This window comes from Cyanistes caeruleus, chromosome 15 (genome assembly GCF_971803275.1).
Source record: "Cyanistes caeruleus chromosome 15, bCyaCae1.hap1.1, whole genome shotgun sequence".
Taxonomy (NCBI): Eukaryota; Metazoa; Chordata; class Aves; order Passeriformes; family Paridae; genus Cyanistes; species Cyanistes caeruleus.
This window is the reverse complement of record NC_141715.1, coordinates 17,384,037-17,398,826: the sequence shown is the minus strand read 5'-3', so window position 1 is coordinate 17,398,826 and position 14,790 is coordinate 17,384,037. Positions and strand designations below refer to the sequence as shown.

Sequence of the window (14,790 nt, the reverse complement as noted above, 5' to 3'; positions counted from 1 at the left end):
GCCGAGCCCTCCCCTCCTTGCAGGGAGGATTTTAAGCTATGTTTTTTGGGGTCTTCTGCAGGGAGGGAAGGGTCCGGGCAGGAGTTTTTGTCTGCCTGTAATGCTTCAGACAAACCCTCTGACCGGGGGGGCCGAGGGAAGCGGGGGAAAAGAGCGAGCCGGAGGCTTTTGCCTCTGTGGAATGGCTTTCCAAATTAAAAGAAACAATGGGAGGTATTTGCCAGCTGTGCTGTCCCCCAGTTCAACTTGCATAGTAAGTGCTTGTCCAACCTTTTCCCAGTCAGGCAGGGAATCAACATTCAAATCCAGAAAATGAAAAAAAACCATTTTACTAATTTCCTCAGCTTATTTTTTGAGAAATTGATATTTCCAGCCTTTAAAATATTCTTAATATGGGAATATTTATTCCTTTCCTGTGTAGACAAAAAGGAACCTATGGCCAATCTTAAGGCTTTGATACACAGACTGGTCTAACCTTTTTTTTTTTTTTACCACCGAGAAAAGCAGAAAAGATCCAAACTGCGGTCAGGGTTTAAAAACCACCGCGGAGCCCAGGACGCGCCGCCGGCACCGCCCCCACACACACCACGTGTGCAGCCACGTGGGCTCCCTCGGTCCAGATACCGGGGAGAGGCTCTGGCACCGGCACTACCAGCACTGTGACTCGCAAAACCCGACAACAACCGCCGGATCTCCCGCACCCCCCGCGCCCCACCCAGTACCTGTTTCCTGAAGGATGCGCGGTGTTCGAAGAAAACAGAAAACAAAAAAAGAGGTTCTCAGTCCGAGTTGACTCATGTACTCACGGAGCTACCAACTCGACCCCCGTCAGTAAAGACTGCAGGGTAAGTGACGGTACCTAGGCTTGTTAAAACACCCGTGGGGTGTTTTCCAGCCGTCCCGGGGGGATTCAAAGCCCCTACGTTGGTCACCACCTGAAGCGAACTTCCCTTAGCCCCCCGAAGTAATCCACGCTAGCTCTGTCGAATGGAGGCATCAGGGAGATCCTTCGAGACCAAGAAAAGACCAAAAAGTGCTGCTTCTCCCTCCGGGGTATCAGAGGATGTTTATTCTGGCTAGCTTCCAGGGGAGAAGAGACCGGGTTTCTCCTTCCGGGACTCTTTCAAACCTCGGGAGAGGGGCGGGGGGACATACAACACCAACCAATGGGATAAAGTTTCAGGGACAGGGAGAGGAGGGGAAAAACACGTCACAGAGAAACAAAGTAACTCCCAGAAATATGCACCACCACAATCCTGCAACAGGGAAAAGGAGTGATTCAAATGCATGTTTGAAATGAACTTTATCTGCAGGGGAATGGATCCAGGCATCACCCATTTCATGGCACTGTAAAACAATTTACTCCATCAGGGTTTCAATTTGGTTTTTGTTTTACTTTTTGTTTGGTCGGTTTTAGTCAAACAAATCTTAGCAATCCATGTTTTGTGGGCACTGCTGGTGGGGGAGCAGCACGGAACATCAATTCTCAAGGCTTCCCTGGAGAGAAACAAGAAATAAAGAAACAGCCTTGGAAAAGTTATGGGCAGAGGTTCTAGTTTTATTCTGCTGGTTTGGCTCTGTTACCCAATCCCTGGCTCTAATAACCAGTTCTGTTATCAGCAACAGGGGAAATATAAACACCAACAGCCAAACACGACCACCCCCAGGAACACTTACGCGTATTTCCTGCTGGATGCTGCTCTGAGAACATTTTGGCTGAGGCCATTCCAAAATGTCTGTAAAACAGAGACATTCTAATGAGAATTTAGTTTAAAACATCAAGATGTCTTCAAACCAAGGCTTTCAGAGGCAGACAATGGCTGAAGCAACACTGTCCTACTAAGAGTACGCTCTTTATGCAAAGGAACAAAGAATTTGAGCAAGACTCAGACTCACATAAATGGCCTCCCGAATTATTGCACTAATTAATCTCCCATAATGCTAACTTCTATGACCAGAACTGAGCTTTTTCCCTCACACAGAATAATCTGTGACAAAAGACATCTCAGTAGGCCAACCCTGAACCTTCAGTCCACGAATAGCAGCAGATAAACATTAACGCCATTTCTCAGAGCTTTGTGCCTGGTCAGCAACAAATGCCCCACAGCATCCCTTGAGGAACCTGCAGCTGCGATTCTGCTGCACAACTCCAGCTTCACCCCTCTGCACGTGCCAAGCTGCATCCCGCAGAGCTCGGGAAGCATTATCCTTCCTTCTGAGGAAGAACTAATTTCTGACAAGATAAAGTCATGCCAACGGCACCGAGCCGTGACTCTTTTGCGGGTATTTAAAGACCTAAGGCCCAGGCCCAGCGCACAGAGCCAGCAGGGCCAGCACAGGGCGGGGAATCTGTGGTCCCCGCCTGTCCCTGAATTGCCGCCACGTGCCCTCCCCAGCCCGATCCCCGCTGCCACCATTGCACGGACGGTGAGGAACCGAGCGGCCTTCCCACAAACTTCCCTAGCAGCAAACAGACTCAAACACGCAAAACAGGCTCCTCTACACCCTCCAGGCCCGCATCCTCATGCACCCTCATAAGCCTTCTCTAAATAAAATCTCAGCACTGAGGAGCCATGGCCTGACCCCAGACTCGCCTGCGGGCAGCGCCCTTTGCCGCTCCCGCAGCCCACGATCCCCCCACCCGTGTCTATGGCAAACGCTCAGCGCCCCGCAGCCTCTTGCTGTCCCCGCGGCCTCTCGCTGTCCCCGCGGCCCCTCGCAGTCCCCCGGCCCGTCGCTGTCCCCCTAGGAGCTCTGACCTGCGCGGGGCGCGCGGGCGCAGCGCGTGACAGCAGCAGGGGCAGGCGGCTCGCGCTCAGCATGGCGGCGGTCGGGGCGCGCGGGGCCGCGGCTCTTCTGGAAACCTCCACCCACGTGGGCCGCGGGGGGGCCGAGCCGCGCCGCAGGACCCCCGCAGAGGGCTGCCCGCAATAATGCCTGATCGCGCCGCTCGCTTTCGGCGACACGGCCGAACTCTGGCGATGGCGGCGCAGCTGCACGCCGGCTTCCCGACACCGGCACAGAGCTCGCTGTCCCGGCAGACACGCGCCGGGGCGGGAGACGGGCAGCCAAGCGACGCGGCGGACACCGGCGCAGTAAGAACACTCCGGGTCCTGCGGCGGCCGCGCACTCAAGGTCGGACAGGATAAAGCGCAGGGCGATTGCAGCGGCCTTGCGTCAGGCTGAGAGCTGCGCACGCGCACATCCAGGGGGGCGCCGCCGCATGTGCCAGGGCTCCTGGGCCACCTCCACCCCAATGCCGCGCATGCGCGCCGGGGCCCCGGGCCCTCGGTGCGGCGGGGTGGGAGCTCCCTCTGTCCGCCCGGGGCTCGCACAGAAACCGGCAGCACATAGCTCCGGTCCCAAAGCCCTGCAAACCAGTCCTACCGCTCCCAGCAGCAGTAAAAAGGGCTGTGGGACCAGGTGCACCTGGAAAAACGCCTGTGAGAGTTGAAACTGATACTTCCTCAGGCCCAGAAGAGAAACGGGACCTGAAATCAAACCAAGGAGTTCAGAATTCCACAGCATTCCCAACCTGAACTCAAACCCAGCACTGAGCCAGTGCCTGGGAAGAAAGGATCCCTGTCCCAGTCAAATCCAGAACAGAAGGAACACTCGGACAGCTCTAAGAGAGAATCCTTATTTATTTAACATCTATCCTAACTTATATATATCCTACATCTATCCTAACTTATATATATCCTAACTTATATATCCTAACCTATCCTAACCTATCCTAATTTATTTACATCTATCCCAGCAGGGCTCTCCTATGACTGTGTATGCCCTACTGGGGTCCGGGGGCCGTCTTGGCCGAGCCTCCTGGCGACCCCACAGCCTCCATGGTCTCCTGGGGACCGTCTGCCACCGAGCTCAGGCTGTCCCTGGCTGGCTCAGGCACGGCGTCCTGGGAGCCCTGGGGTGGACAGTGGTAGCTGCAGGACACTCAATGACTCTGCCAGCTGCTCCTGGGAACACTTCTCTGCCTCCAGCTGGGCTCCTGGTTTTGCTTCCTGCCTTTCCCTGGCCATCTCAATGCTCTGAGACGCATCAGGGCTGTCGATGTCCATGGCAGGTTGCTGATCTCGAGAGGAGCAGGGAGAGCTGCCCAGGGCTCCTTCAGTGTCTCAGCCTGAAGGGCTTCCTTAGAGGCTGGGAGGGATCGTGGCCTCCAGGAGTGATGCCCTGGGAGTGAAGCAGGAACATGGGTCTCCGCAGGCAGACATTCTTGAAGGGCTGGGGTCTCTCGTAAGAAGTGGACCCTCTGGGAGGCTGCTCTGAGGAACACAGCGTCTCAGCACTGGCGAGATCCTCAGAGGGAGAGAGGTGGTCAGCAGCAGCAGGGGTCTGGCAGTCTTGGAGGTCCTTGGAGGCAGTAGAGGCTGCTGGAACGTTGCATCTCTGACCGCCTGAGCTTCTCGGAGGTGACTCTGAGGAACACAGCATCTCAGCACAGGCGAGATCCTCAGAGGGAGGGAGGCGGTCAGCAGCAGCAGGGGTCTGGCAGGCCTGGAGGACCTTGGAGGCAGTAGAGGCTGCTGGAATGTTGCATCTCTGACTGCCTGAGCTTTTTGGAGGCGCAGTCAGTCCCCAGCGGAATCTCCTGAGACGGCTGGAGGCCATCCCAGGAATGGCCGTTCTGGGTGGGAGCAGCCTCTTGGAGGGCCGGCGGCGCCGGGAGCAGTGGGTCGCAGCACAGCAGGACAGGCCGCCACGCTTGCTCAGCCGCTTCAGCTGTGCCCACAGCGCCCACCACAGCTGGGAACACATCCGCGCCGATGTCCCACGCAGAGGCCGGAGCAGCAGCAGCAGCTCCTGCAGCTGCTTGGCCATGCTCACGCAGGGCCTGCAGCCGCAGGGCTCGTTCGGGGAAGCAGCCGGAGCATCCGGACGCTCCCCAGGGGTCGCACCAGGCCTGGAGGCCCTGGCAGCCACAGGGGCTCCCGGGCTCCTCTGTGGGCCCCTGGCCTGCAGCCCGGGGCGCTTGCGCAGCATCTGAATGCCCATTTGCTGCCGCCGCGCTGCCCAGGGCCCAATGGCCCAGCAGACAGCCACGATGGCCAGCAGCAGGGCAAGTGCAGCCAGCAGGACACTGACGTCGCTCATAGCTCCGGCATGTGCCATCGCAACTGCACTGGTGACTGTGGGGCCCCCCGACTTTTATTGGGGTAGCCTAGGGACGTCACAATGCTGGGGCCACCACACCCGGAGACATCCCGAGGCTGGGAACACCCCCTTTGTGCCGTCACAGCCTGACCCAGGGGCAGCAGGCCCGGCTCAGCCCTAAGGGTGCTCATGGCCCAGAAAGGCCTGGAAGTGGAAATGGAAGCTCAGCCCATGCAACTGATACCTTGCCAGGAGCAAGAGACACATCAGGAAGAGCCCTGGTGCTACCAGTGCCCAGCCCATGGCTCCCCAGATGCTGTGGCAGTGACAGCTGGAAACAGTCTCTGCTCTGTGCCTGAGGAGATCCTGTAGACACAAAGTGACCTGGAGTTGCCCATGTCCGGGGAGCTCTCCTGACCTGGCTGCCAGCTCCAGCTCCTTAACCTATCACCACAATTCCTGATGCAAAATTGCTTCTTCAGCCCCTTGGAGCTGCTTTCAGACTCTGCAAGGCACTAGGAGGTCTCCCCACAACCTTCTCCAGGCTGAGCAGATCCAGCTGTCTCAGCCTGTAGCCACAGCAGAGCTGCTCCTCTTAGCAAGCTGGTGGCTTCCTCTGGACTTGTTCCAGAGCACTTGTTGCATGTGCTGATGTTGGGCACAGCAGAACTCCAATCCCTGCTCCAGGTGCAGCCCTGCCTGGGCAGGTTCATTCCACAGGGTCAGGATCTGTGTCTGGCCGGTCAGTCCTGGCTGCTGGAACTGAGCAGGACTTGTGCTCTCACAGGGTCACCAGAGTGCTGCCCATGGCTCACAAAGCCTGACCTCATCCCTCGGGCATCTCTGCTGATGTAAAGCCCAGTCTCGCATGGGCAGGCTCCGGACTGGCAAGAGGGTGCCTGTGCCAGCCTCTCCTGTCGCCAGGCAGGGGCAGCAGCCGGCTGTGCTAGTGCTGCTTCCAGCCTGCTCTGAGTCACAGGCCTGGAGAGTGACAGCTTCGTTCCCGGCCCCAGCAGCTCCCAGCGCTTGGCAAGGCAGCGCTGACAAGGCAAACACCCTGGAAAGCGGCTCTGGGAGCTCTGCTGTCCTTCCCCTCCCAGAGACCAGGGCTGGTGTCCCCTCAGAGCCCCAGCCTGCGACGGGAGCAGCTCACGCAGCTGCCCATGGAGCAACAGGCAAATGTTTCAGCAGTCCAGACAGGAAATAAAAAGAGGAGTCAAAGGAAATTCTGCCCTGAAGCTCACAAAATCCCCCTGTGCCTGCTTCTGTGTGAGATGGGGCCTGCAGCGTGCCTGGGCACAACGTGTTGGGCTCTGCTGACTCAGGGTGTCCGTGCACAAAGCGTGTCCATGTTCCCAGGCCCTCTGAGCCCCCAGCAAAGGCCAGCACACACCTTCAGCCTCCACTCCTCAAGTGCAACAACTTCTTCTGCTCTCTCTGGGCTTCAGACTGCCCTCAGTTGCTGCTTTCAGCTGCCCCACTTGCAGTGTGCTGTGGCCCTCCTGTGTGCCCCTCTTCCCACACACCCTGATCCCTCAGGAGGGGCCTGCCTTGTGCCCCCTCTGCTCCCTAAACTGTGCTCCACAGCCAGAGCCCTTGGTGGCAATGGGGTCACAGCCCAGAAGCCCTGCAAGGGCCCCAGAGCTGCCTTTAAGTGACCCAGAGGAGGCTCTGCCGTGGGCAGGATCAGCTCCTGAGCCTGCACTTCCCTGCCCTTGAGCCTTCCTGGGGGAAGGGGAAATCTGGCAGGGAGTGGCCTGCAGGGTGGGGCGATGGAATTTCTCTTGGACAATTCACAGCAAGGATCAGGCAGGCCCTGCCTGCAGCATGGCACAGGCATGGGGACACAGGCAAAGGGACACAGGCAAGGGGACACAAGCAAGGGGACACAGGGACACAGGCAGAGGGACACAGGCAAGGGGACACAGGCACGGCCCTGTGGCTTCCCAAGGAATTTCGTCCCCATGCAGTGCTGCCAGACACAAGGCTGCTTTGAAGCACTGCAGAGGCTGCTCTTGCAGCGGGGCAGCCCTGGGCAGGTGCAAAGGCAGAGCTGCACATGGATGTCCCAGCCCTGCTCCGACAGGGATCAGCAGCAGAGCGTCTGGAGGAGCAGAGTGGGGCTGTGACTCCATCCCTACAAAGCCTCCAACCACTGGGGTGCATTTGTCAGCCCTGCAGGCATCTCTCAGGAGGATGTCAGTGGAAATGACAAAACTGCAAGGAGTTACCCCCAGTTTTCCATGGAGGCAGCACATCAGAGGCATCTGGCAGTGCTAAGGCAGGCCAGGCCTGCCAGCATTGCTGCAAGGCCTGTGGGGAGCTCCACATGAACTCCTCCACGTTCCTTGTTCCCCAGGGATTTGAGGGCAGCTCCTCCTCTCTGGCCCCCAGATGCCGTGAAGTTACCCTGAGTGATGCCAGCCTGGCTTCAGGTGATTGGGTGTGAAATGGCTCATGGAGGCATCTGCCAAAACAGCCAAACTTCAGCTGCTTTCCTGCTCCTGGGGTGGAAGGAGATGGCAAGAGCATGATGGCTCAAACACAGCACGACATCAGGCTGCACCCTGAGTCAGGCTGAGTCACACCACCCCACACACTCTGTGCAGGAGGAGAGAGCAGCCCTGGGATCAAGGGTTATCCTCCAGGCTTCCAGGGGGCTGCCTGGCAGAGAGGGGCTGCAAAGGACATGAGCAGTGGGAAGGGGCAGAGGGCAGAAATAAACCCAGTGCAGGGGTGGGAGGGATGGAGGTGTTTGACTCTGGTATGTAATTGCTGCAGTGGTGCAGTGAAGGATCAGTCAGATGCTTGGCTAAATAATCATCTCTGGGGAACCACAGCAGGAGCACAAGGACTTGGGGTGGGCCTTCAGCACAGAGCTGGTCACCCCACAGCATCCTCCCAGGCTTCCCTGGTTTCATCCCCATGATCCCAGCGGGGCTGGCAACAAGCATCGGCCTGGAGAGCATCACAATATAAATCAGAAAGTAACCCTGAGGCAGCAAGGCAGCAAGAAGGCAGCTGGGAGGCTGCCTGTGCCTGCCAGCACTCACCAGCCCTTCCTACAGGGCAAGTGACAGAGCCCTGTCACTCAGCGAGGATGCAGGAGACCAGAGGGAGCACAAACCACATCTCACCCCTCCACAACTGCAGCTGCCTTAGCAAGGACCCGAGGTGCCTCCAGGAGCCATAATAATGAGGATAATTAGTGCAGTACAAACGAAAATTTCCAAGTGCTGCACTCTGTTTTTACCCTGACCTGAAGCAGCTGAGGTACAAAGCCAGTGGTTTTGGGAAGGCTCTGAAGGCTGGTCCCAGCGCTGCTGAGGGGACAGGCCGGCGTGAAGGTCACCAAGCTGTGAGAGAAAGCTGTCAGGCTCAGCCTCGCAGGCAGGGGAAGGTCCTGGGGACCCCTCTGCTTAGGGGCTGTGCACTGGCACGAGTCTCCCTTTGCTCCTTGCTGGCCTGGGCTGGATGCACTTTCCCTGGCCCATGGAGGGGTTTTCCAGCCCAGCCCAGCCCAGCCCAGCCCAGCCCAGCCCAGCCCAGCCCAGCCCAGCCCAGCCCAGCCCAGCCCAGCCCTTCGCTCTGCCCAGCCCTGCCCAGCCCAGCGCAGCCCTTCGCTCTGGCCTGGAGTCTCGAAGTAGGCTCATCCATTCTGCAACGTATCCTGCAGCACCTCAGCACAAGCCCCAAACATGGCCCTGTTCCTGCTTCCTAAACTTTTCCCTTATCAAGTGGCTTTGGAAGGATCCCATGCCCATGCTTCACACATCTGTTCCTCCCTGCTGGCCCTCCTGTCCTCCCCACTGTGGTATTTGCAAAATCACCAAATTCACAGCTGTGGGAGCTCTGAGTGCTCTGTGCTCTCTCCTCCAGGCCATCACAAGGGTGTGCCACTGTGTCCCCACAGCCTCCCCTCTGAGCCAGCTCCTCATTGCTGAGACAGCTGCCCATTCCTGCTGTCCTCTCACCTGTGCTGGTTTCAGCTGCTCTCTGAGGTTCTGCCAGCAGCAAGAACCAGCACTTTCCACTCCCAATGCTGCTCAGAGGATGCAAGACTCCCCAGCCAGCTTCTTTGTCTTTGGAGGAGGAGCACAGCTTTTTGTTCTGGAAACAATAGGAACCACTCCATTGATCCATACCTGCTCTTCCTTTTGTTATTCTTCAGTACCTGTCCTTCCCTTTGGAAACGTCGGAGCCAGAAGCCTCATCAGCTGCTCTGTGCAAACACACTTTGCTTTGTACTGGCTGTCTGAACACAGAGCCAGGAGAGAGAGCTCACGAGCTCCTGTTGGATCAGCTGTTGCCAACACACGTGGCCCAGGTAGAGCCTGTGATTTATTTAATATGTACAGTTACAATAATTTCATTTTGGAATCAGCCTCGTGAGACAGGTGTGAACAAAAGGGTAACATTTGGAGGAGAAGAATTCCTGATTTGTGCTCAGACAGAAGAAATTCTCCTCTGCTACCTTGGCAATAACACAATGAAGGAGGAAAGCAAAATCATTCTCATTCCCAACTCCCTTCTCTCCAGTAGCACCAACATATATTTTGAAGAGCCTCAGTGCAGGTTTTTTTATGGCAGAAAATAAACAATGAATCGTGTCCCCCCCCAAACAGAGGCAAGAATAACATCCTGACTGCCTGCAGCCTCAGCTGCTCACCTCCTGCAGAGCTTTCTGGCTTGGCCAAGCCACAGCACAAACAGATTTGACACTAGCCAACCCCTTCATTGCTGAAGGAGAACACATCCAAGACCTCCACATCTTGAATTCCAGGAGCTCCTGCAGTCCCTGTTTAGCTGGGGGCAGGGTGCTCAGGGTCATCACCTGCCCTGCAGAAGAAGCAGGACTCTGGTTATCAGAGCCTTTTGCTTCCCACTTGATTTACATCTTGGACACACCCAAAAAACCAAGGCACAGTACTACTGGACAGAGTAGTGGATCAAAAAATGCTCAGGCTCAGACTCACCCAGCACTTGAGAGGGTCTGATATTGAACTCCACATTAATTTTGAGTGGATCTGAGAAAACTGCGTAGGTGGGAAAAGGCAGAGAATTTTGACTTCTTTTCTGTCTTCCATCATCCTTTTCCAGCGTAATTAACTCATCACAAATAATTCAGGCGCTGAGTTCTTTCTCTTCATTTTCCCTGTGATCAGGCAAGTGCTGAAATTCCTCGAGTTTATTCCTTGTTTCAATCTACTCACTGAATCATTGTTGCTGATAACTCCCCAAAGAGAGGAGGAGGAGGCTGCTCCTCAGCATCTCACCGTGTGTGACAGCCAGAGCTGGAGATTTGGGCCAGACTGGTTAATTCTGATCAGATCTGGAGTTTGCTCCTTTGATTTGCTGAGCATGAAATCTAGAAAAGACTTTTAGGGGAAAAGATGATTTAAAATTTTCACTTGCCACTAACGTGGCATTGGATTGGCTCCCAGCCTGCCCTGAGATTTCTGTGATTTCTGTGTTGCTCTTCCCAATTCTCCTCTGATTTTGTGGTTCTCAGATTGGTGTAACATCCTGGTTTTCTTGCCCTGCTGCCTGCAGAGCACTTCTCCAGGATATGATTGAGAACTCAGCCCTGGGCACCAGCATAGCCAAAGGGAACGTCCCCCTCCATTCTAGCAGCTCCAGGGTTTCCACCTCCTTGTTGTGAGGTGCCCTTCAGAGAAGCATCATTTTCACTGGAGTGGCAGCTGATGCTTCCCACTAATTCAGAGCTGAGATAAAACCTCGGGGAAGCTCTGGAGCTGCAGGACCTTCACAGCCATAACTCTTCCCTCTGAGAGTATTTATGTTCTTGAGACTGATTAAGCTGGGCCTGAGCCATACCTCACACTCCTTGAGGGGCTCTCCTCCTGCAGAGGGTGACATCTCCTGGGAGCAGCAGTCAGAGATCTGGGATGGCAGGGAGTGAAAGCTGGGAGCCCACCAGGAATGATTTGAGGTGAAACCTCACAAGAAAAAATCTGAACTCCAAAATCCAGCACAGTTTCCCACCCTATCTGCAAAGGGAGGGAGCTTTTGGGGTGATTTCTCTAAGGATGAGGAGGGGGGACTCAAATCTTCCTTTGATTGTTCCTCCTGGTCATCAACTAAAGACAGGGAAGATATTTCTGTGGGAAACACCACTGCTGGATGTGTCATCTCTCACTTGGAACATCCCCCAGGGACAGGACAGGGCAACAACAAAATGCAGCTAGAAGTGGGGAAAAGGAGAGGAAAGAGAAGAAGTAAAGAAAGTCAAAGTGAAAACAGGGAGGAGCTGCAGGGTCCTGCTCCCTCAGGTCCCTGCTGCCAAGGCAGCATCCAGGCAGGCACAACAAACTGGCTGGGGCTGCCACATGGGATGTGATTAACAGGAAACTGCATTTTCCCCTAACATTTTGAGTTAAAGGGGAAACCCTCCCATAGCCCGGGGAACTGCTCTCACTCAGAGGGGTACATGGGCCAGCTCCCCTGGCTGCTGGCTGGGGCGGGTGGCTCTGAGGAATGCTGCTGTGCCCAAAGGAATGAGGTGCCAGGGATGGCCAGCCCCAGGAACCAGGCTGCAGCAGCCACAGGCAGCAGCGCTTCTCCCTTCCCTCTCATCCCTCTGTACACGTCCTACTTCTACAAAGCTCCTGACCACCCCAGCTCCCAATTTCCCTCTCCTTTCTCCAAAGTGTGACATTCCCACCATCTGTAAGGCTGCCAAACAAGCGACTTTGCATTTCCCTGCAGGGCTGCACTTCAATTAAAAGCTTTTCTTGATGTTTTAACTTTCACCTCGCTTAATTGAGGCTCCCTTTCCCAGCCTCCTCCTCCTTTTTAATGAGAGGCTGAAATTCTGGTTAATGGTGTTTGCAACGGGCAACACCAACTACGCTTCGGAGGGCAAAGGCTGCTCCTGGCCTGGCTGAGATCCATGGAACCTGGAGCAAAAGCCACTGGAAAAATATAGGATCCAGGCCACAGAACCAGTGATCCTGGCCTTTTATGTGATCCTGGCCTTTTACGTGATCCTGGCCTTCCTTGCTCAGCACTTCAGCAGCAGCACTGCTCCTTTCCCTGTTGGAAAAGCAAGGACCCAAGTGACAGAGCCCAAATTTCCCTTTCTGGAGCACCACTGCAGCACTACCACCCCCAAATATTTTAGAAGCGTGGGCTAAGTTAAATGTAGTGAAATAAAAAAAAAAAAAAAAGAAGTCTGTACAACCTCTTTAATTTGCCTGCTAGTTTATGAGCAGGTAAGCTGCTCCCCTGCCAAGCTTTTCTTCACCAGAAAATAAAAAAAGGTTAGAAACACTTCATAAAAAATACTGAGCATTTCAGAAATTCTACAAGTCCTTGTGCAGGCGTGGGGATGATGTTTTGTGATGTACCCATCTTTTAAAAAAGATAATGTGTGTGAAACAAAGGCCACCCTTATTTTACAGCCAGCCAAGGCTGGATTCAGGAGGTTCCCATTAGGTACACCCAGAGCTGCTCACTGATGAAACCAAATCTTCTGAGGAAAGAAGGGATTGGAAGCTTCCAGGGAATTTCCCTCGTGCTGCTGGGAGCCGGGGAGGATGACAGAGCCATCACTGAGCTCTGCTGGCCGCTCCCCATCCCTCTCCTGGCCCAGCCCTGCTGGCTCCTGCCAGTGGCCCCAGGTTGCTGGGAATGGAGCAGCTCTGGACTGGGATGCACGGGAGTTTTTGGGGCTCATTGCAAAGGGTTTCCTTGCTCCAAGGCTGATCCTGCTGCAGGCACAGCCCCATCTTCCTGCAGAAGGTTCCCCCAGCTGCTCCCCAGAGCGGCTGCGCTCGCTGAGCTGCTCCACCCAGGTGGTGCCAGATGTCCTTGAAGCGCCGCCAAGGGAAGGGACAAATGTCTGCAAAATCACTCATCTCTCACTGTCCCGACCGTTTTATTTCATCCCTCACGCTTGTACAATCTGGGACCCTCCTCGCCAGCTCTGCAGGAGCTTGAAACCCGAGCTGCTGCGCTGGAACACTTCCACAACTTCAGGCACAGCTTTTATTTCTGGCCTTGGAACAATATAAGAATTTCTGATCCTGGGTGCTTGGTCATCTCTAAAAATCATTCATTTGCAGCATTGCATCGCCTCACAGTGCTGTGGTGTGGGATTTGGGAGGGAAGAGCAGGAGCTGGAGCAGAAGGGCAGCTCGGAGCCCGTGCTGGGGCCTCGCAGATGGACGAGCAGACGCTGCCAGGGGGGAGCATGGGCTGGCGGCGAGGGAAGGGGGCCAGCAGGGCCGGGGGAACGCAGGAGCTGCAGCCAGGAGTAGGATTTACCAGCCCCGAGGGCTGACACTGCCCGCAGGGAGCCAGCACAGGCAGCTCTCCCGTGCCAGCGCAAAGGCAGGGCCGAGCTGGCTGGAGGAGCCCAGCTGAAGCGATCTTCCCTTAGCCCCCCGAAGTAATCCACGCTAGCTCTGTCGAATGGAGGGGTCAGGGAGATCCTTTGAGACCAAGAAAAGACCAAAAATGCTGCTTCTCCCTCCGGGGCCTCAGAGGATGTTTATTCTGGCTAGCTTCCAGGGGAGAAGAGACCGGGTTTCTCCTTCCCGGACTCTTTCAAACCTCGGGAGAGGGGCGGGGGGACATACAACACCAACCATTGGGATAACGTTTCAGGGACAGGGAGGGGAGGGGAAAAACACGTCACAGCTGCAGGGAGGGTCTACACAGAAACCAGGTAACTCCCAGAAATATGCACCACCACATCTGCCCCTACTTTGATATATGTAATTAAATGAAAGGTAACGAGCTTATATGACTTACTGACCTGAAGCGGCCCACCAATTCCCATTTGCAGGCTGGTGAGGGTTACTCCGGTCTGCCAACTCTATATGGTTGACATCTGAGGTAGCTGAGATTAGCTTAACTATGCTTCTGTACAGTATTTTGCTTAGCACTCCAAACACTAACGCCGTTAGCAAAACAATGACTAGCAGTGACAGAATAGTTTTCACTACTGAAGCCCACCACCCCGAGAGTCCCCAGTTTTTAAACAGTCCATTGAACCAGTCATCTGCTTCTTGCTTGACTTGTCCGATCATGCTTTTCATCTCTCGGAGCGTGGCATGGATGTTAGGAGCTTTTGATGTCAGGTTCATGCAGCAGAGACCCTCCAACTCCTGGCACTCGTGCCCATGGAGCAACAGGAGAAAGTCTATTGCAGCATGGTTTTGAAGTGTCACCTGCCTGGTAATTTCCTCATCTTCTAGGAGGGCACTTATGGCATTAGATGTTAAATTTGCTTGTTTTACCACCCAGCATTCTAGGTGTCGCAATTCACCTAGGGCCTTGGCTGCAGCCACCCAAGGAAGGAAAATGGATGCAGCAATTCTTTTTGATTTGGACCAAAGGAAAATCTCTGAGTCACAATTTTCATCTAATTTGGTAGCACTTCTCTTTTGAATTTTCTTGGTCAAATTGTTTTTATGGGTCCACTCAGCAATTAATGTTTGATTGGGCGCTAACAGTGATAGACACCCTCTGGTACACGGCCCTCCGAGGAGACGGGATGGAATTCCTGCCCATGCACGGTCCCCACAAATGAGGAACAGTCCTTTGGGGAGGCTTTTGGGATGTGTATGAGCTGAGGAGTGCACTTTGATGTAGCTTAGTACACGGCACCACCTTTTTGCTGTGAATTCTTCTCGATGTTGTACTATATGGTGGAAT

At 55.0% G+C, this 14,790-nt stretch overlaps 1 protein-coding gene across 1 annotated transcript; it reads right to left on the bottom strand.

The window, feature by feature from the left end:
- Positions 1 to 381: 381 nt before the first annotated feature.
- Positions 382 to 8,713, bottom strand: LOC147650450 (uncharacterized). Its single transcript, XM_086851777.1, has 3 exons — positions 2,760 to 8,713; positions 1,678 to 1,736; positions 382 to 1,497 (listed from the first exon to the last, which is right to left on the bottom strand). The coding sequence occupies exon 1, from the start codon at positions 5,122 to 5,124 to the stop codon at positions 4,120 to 4,122; it is 1,005 nt and encodes a 334-aa protein (XP_086707903.1). The 5' UTR covers positions 5,125 to 8,713; the 3' UTR covers positions 382 to 1,497; positions 1,678 to 1,736; positions 2,760 to 4,119.
- Positions 8,714 to 14,790: the final 6,077 nt, after the last annotated feature.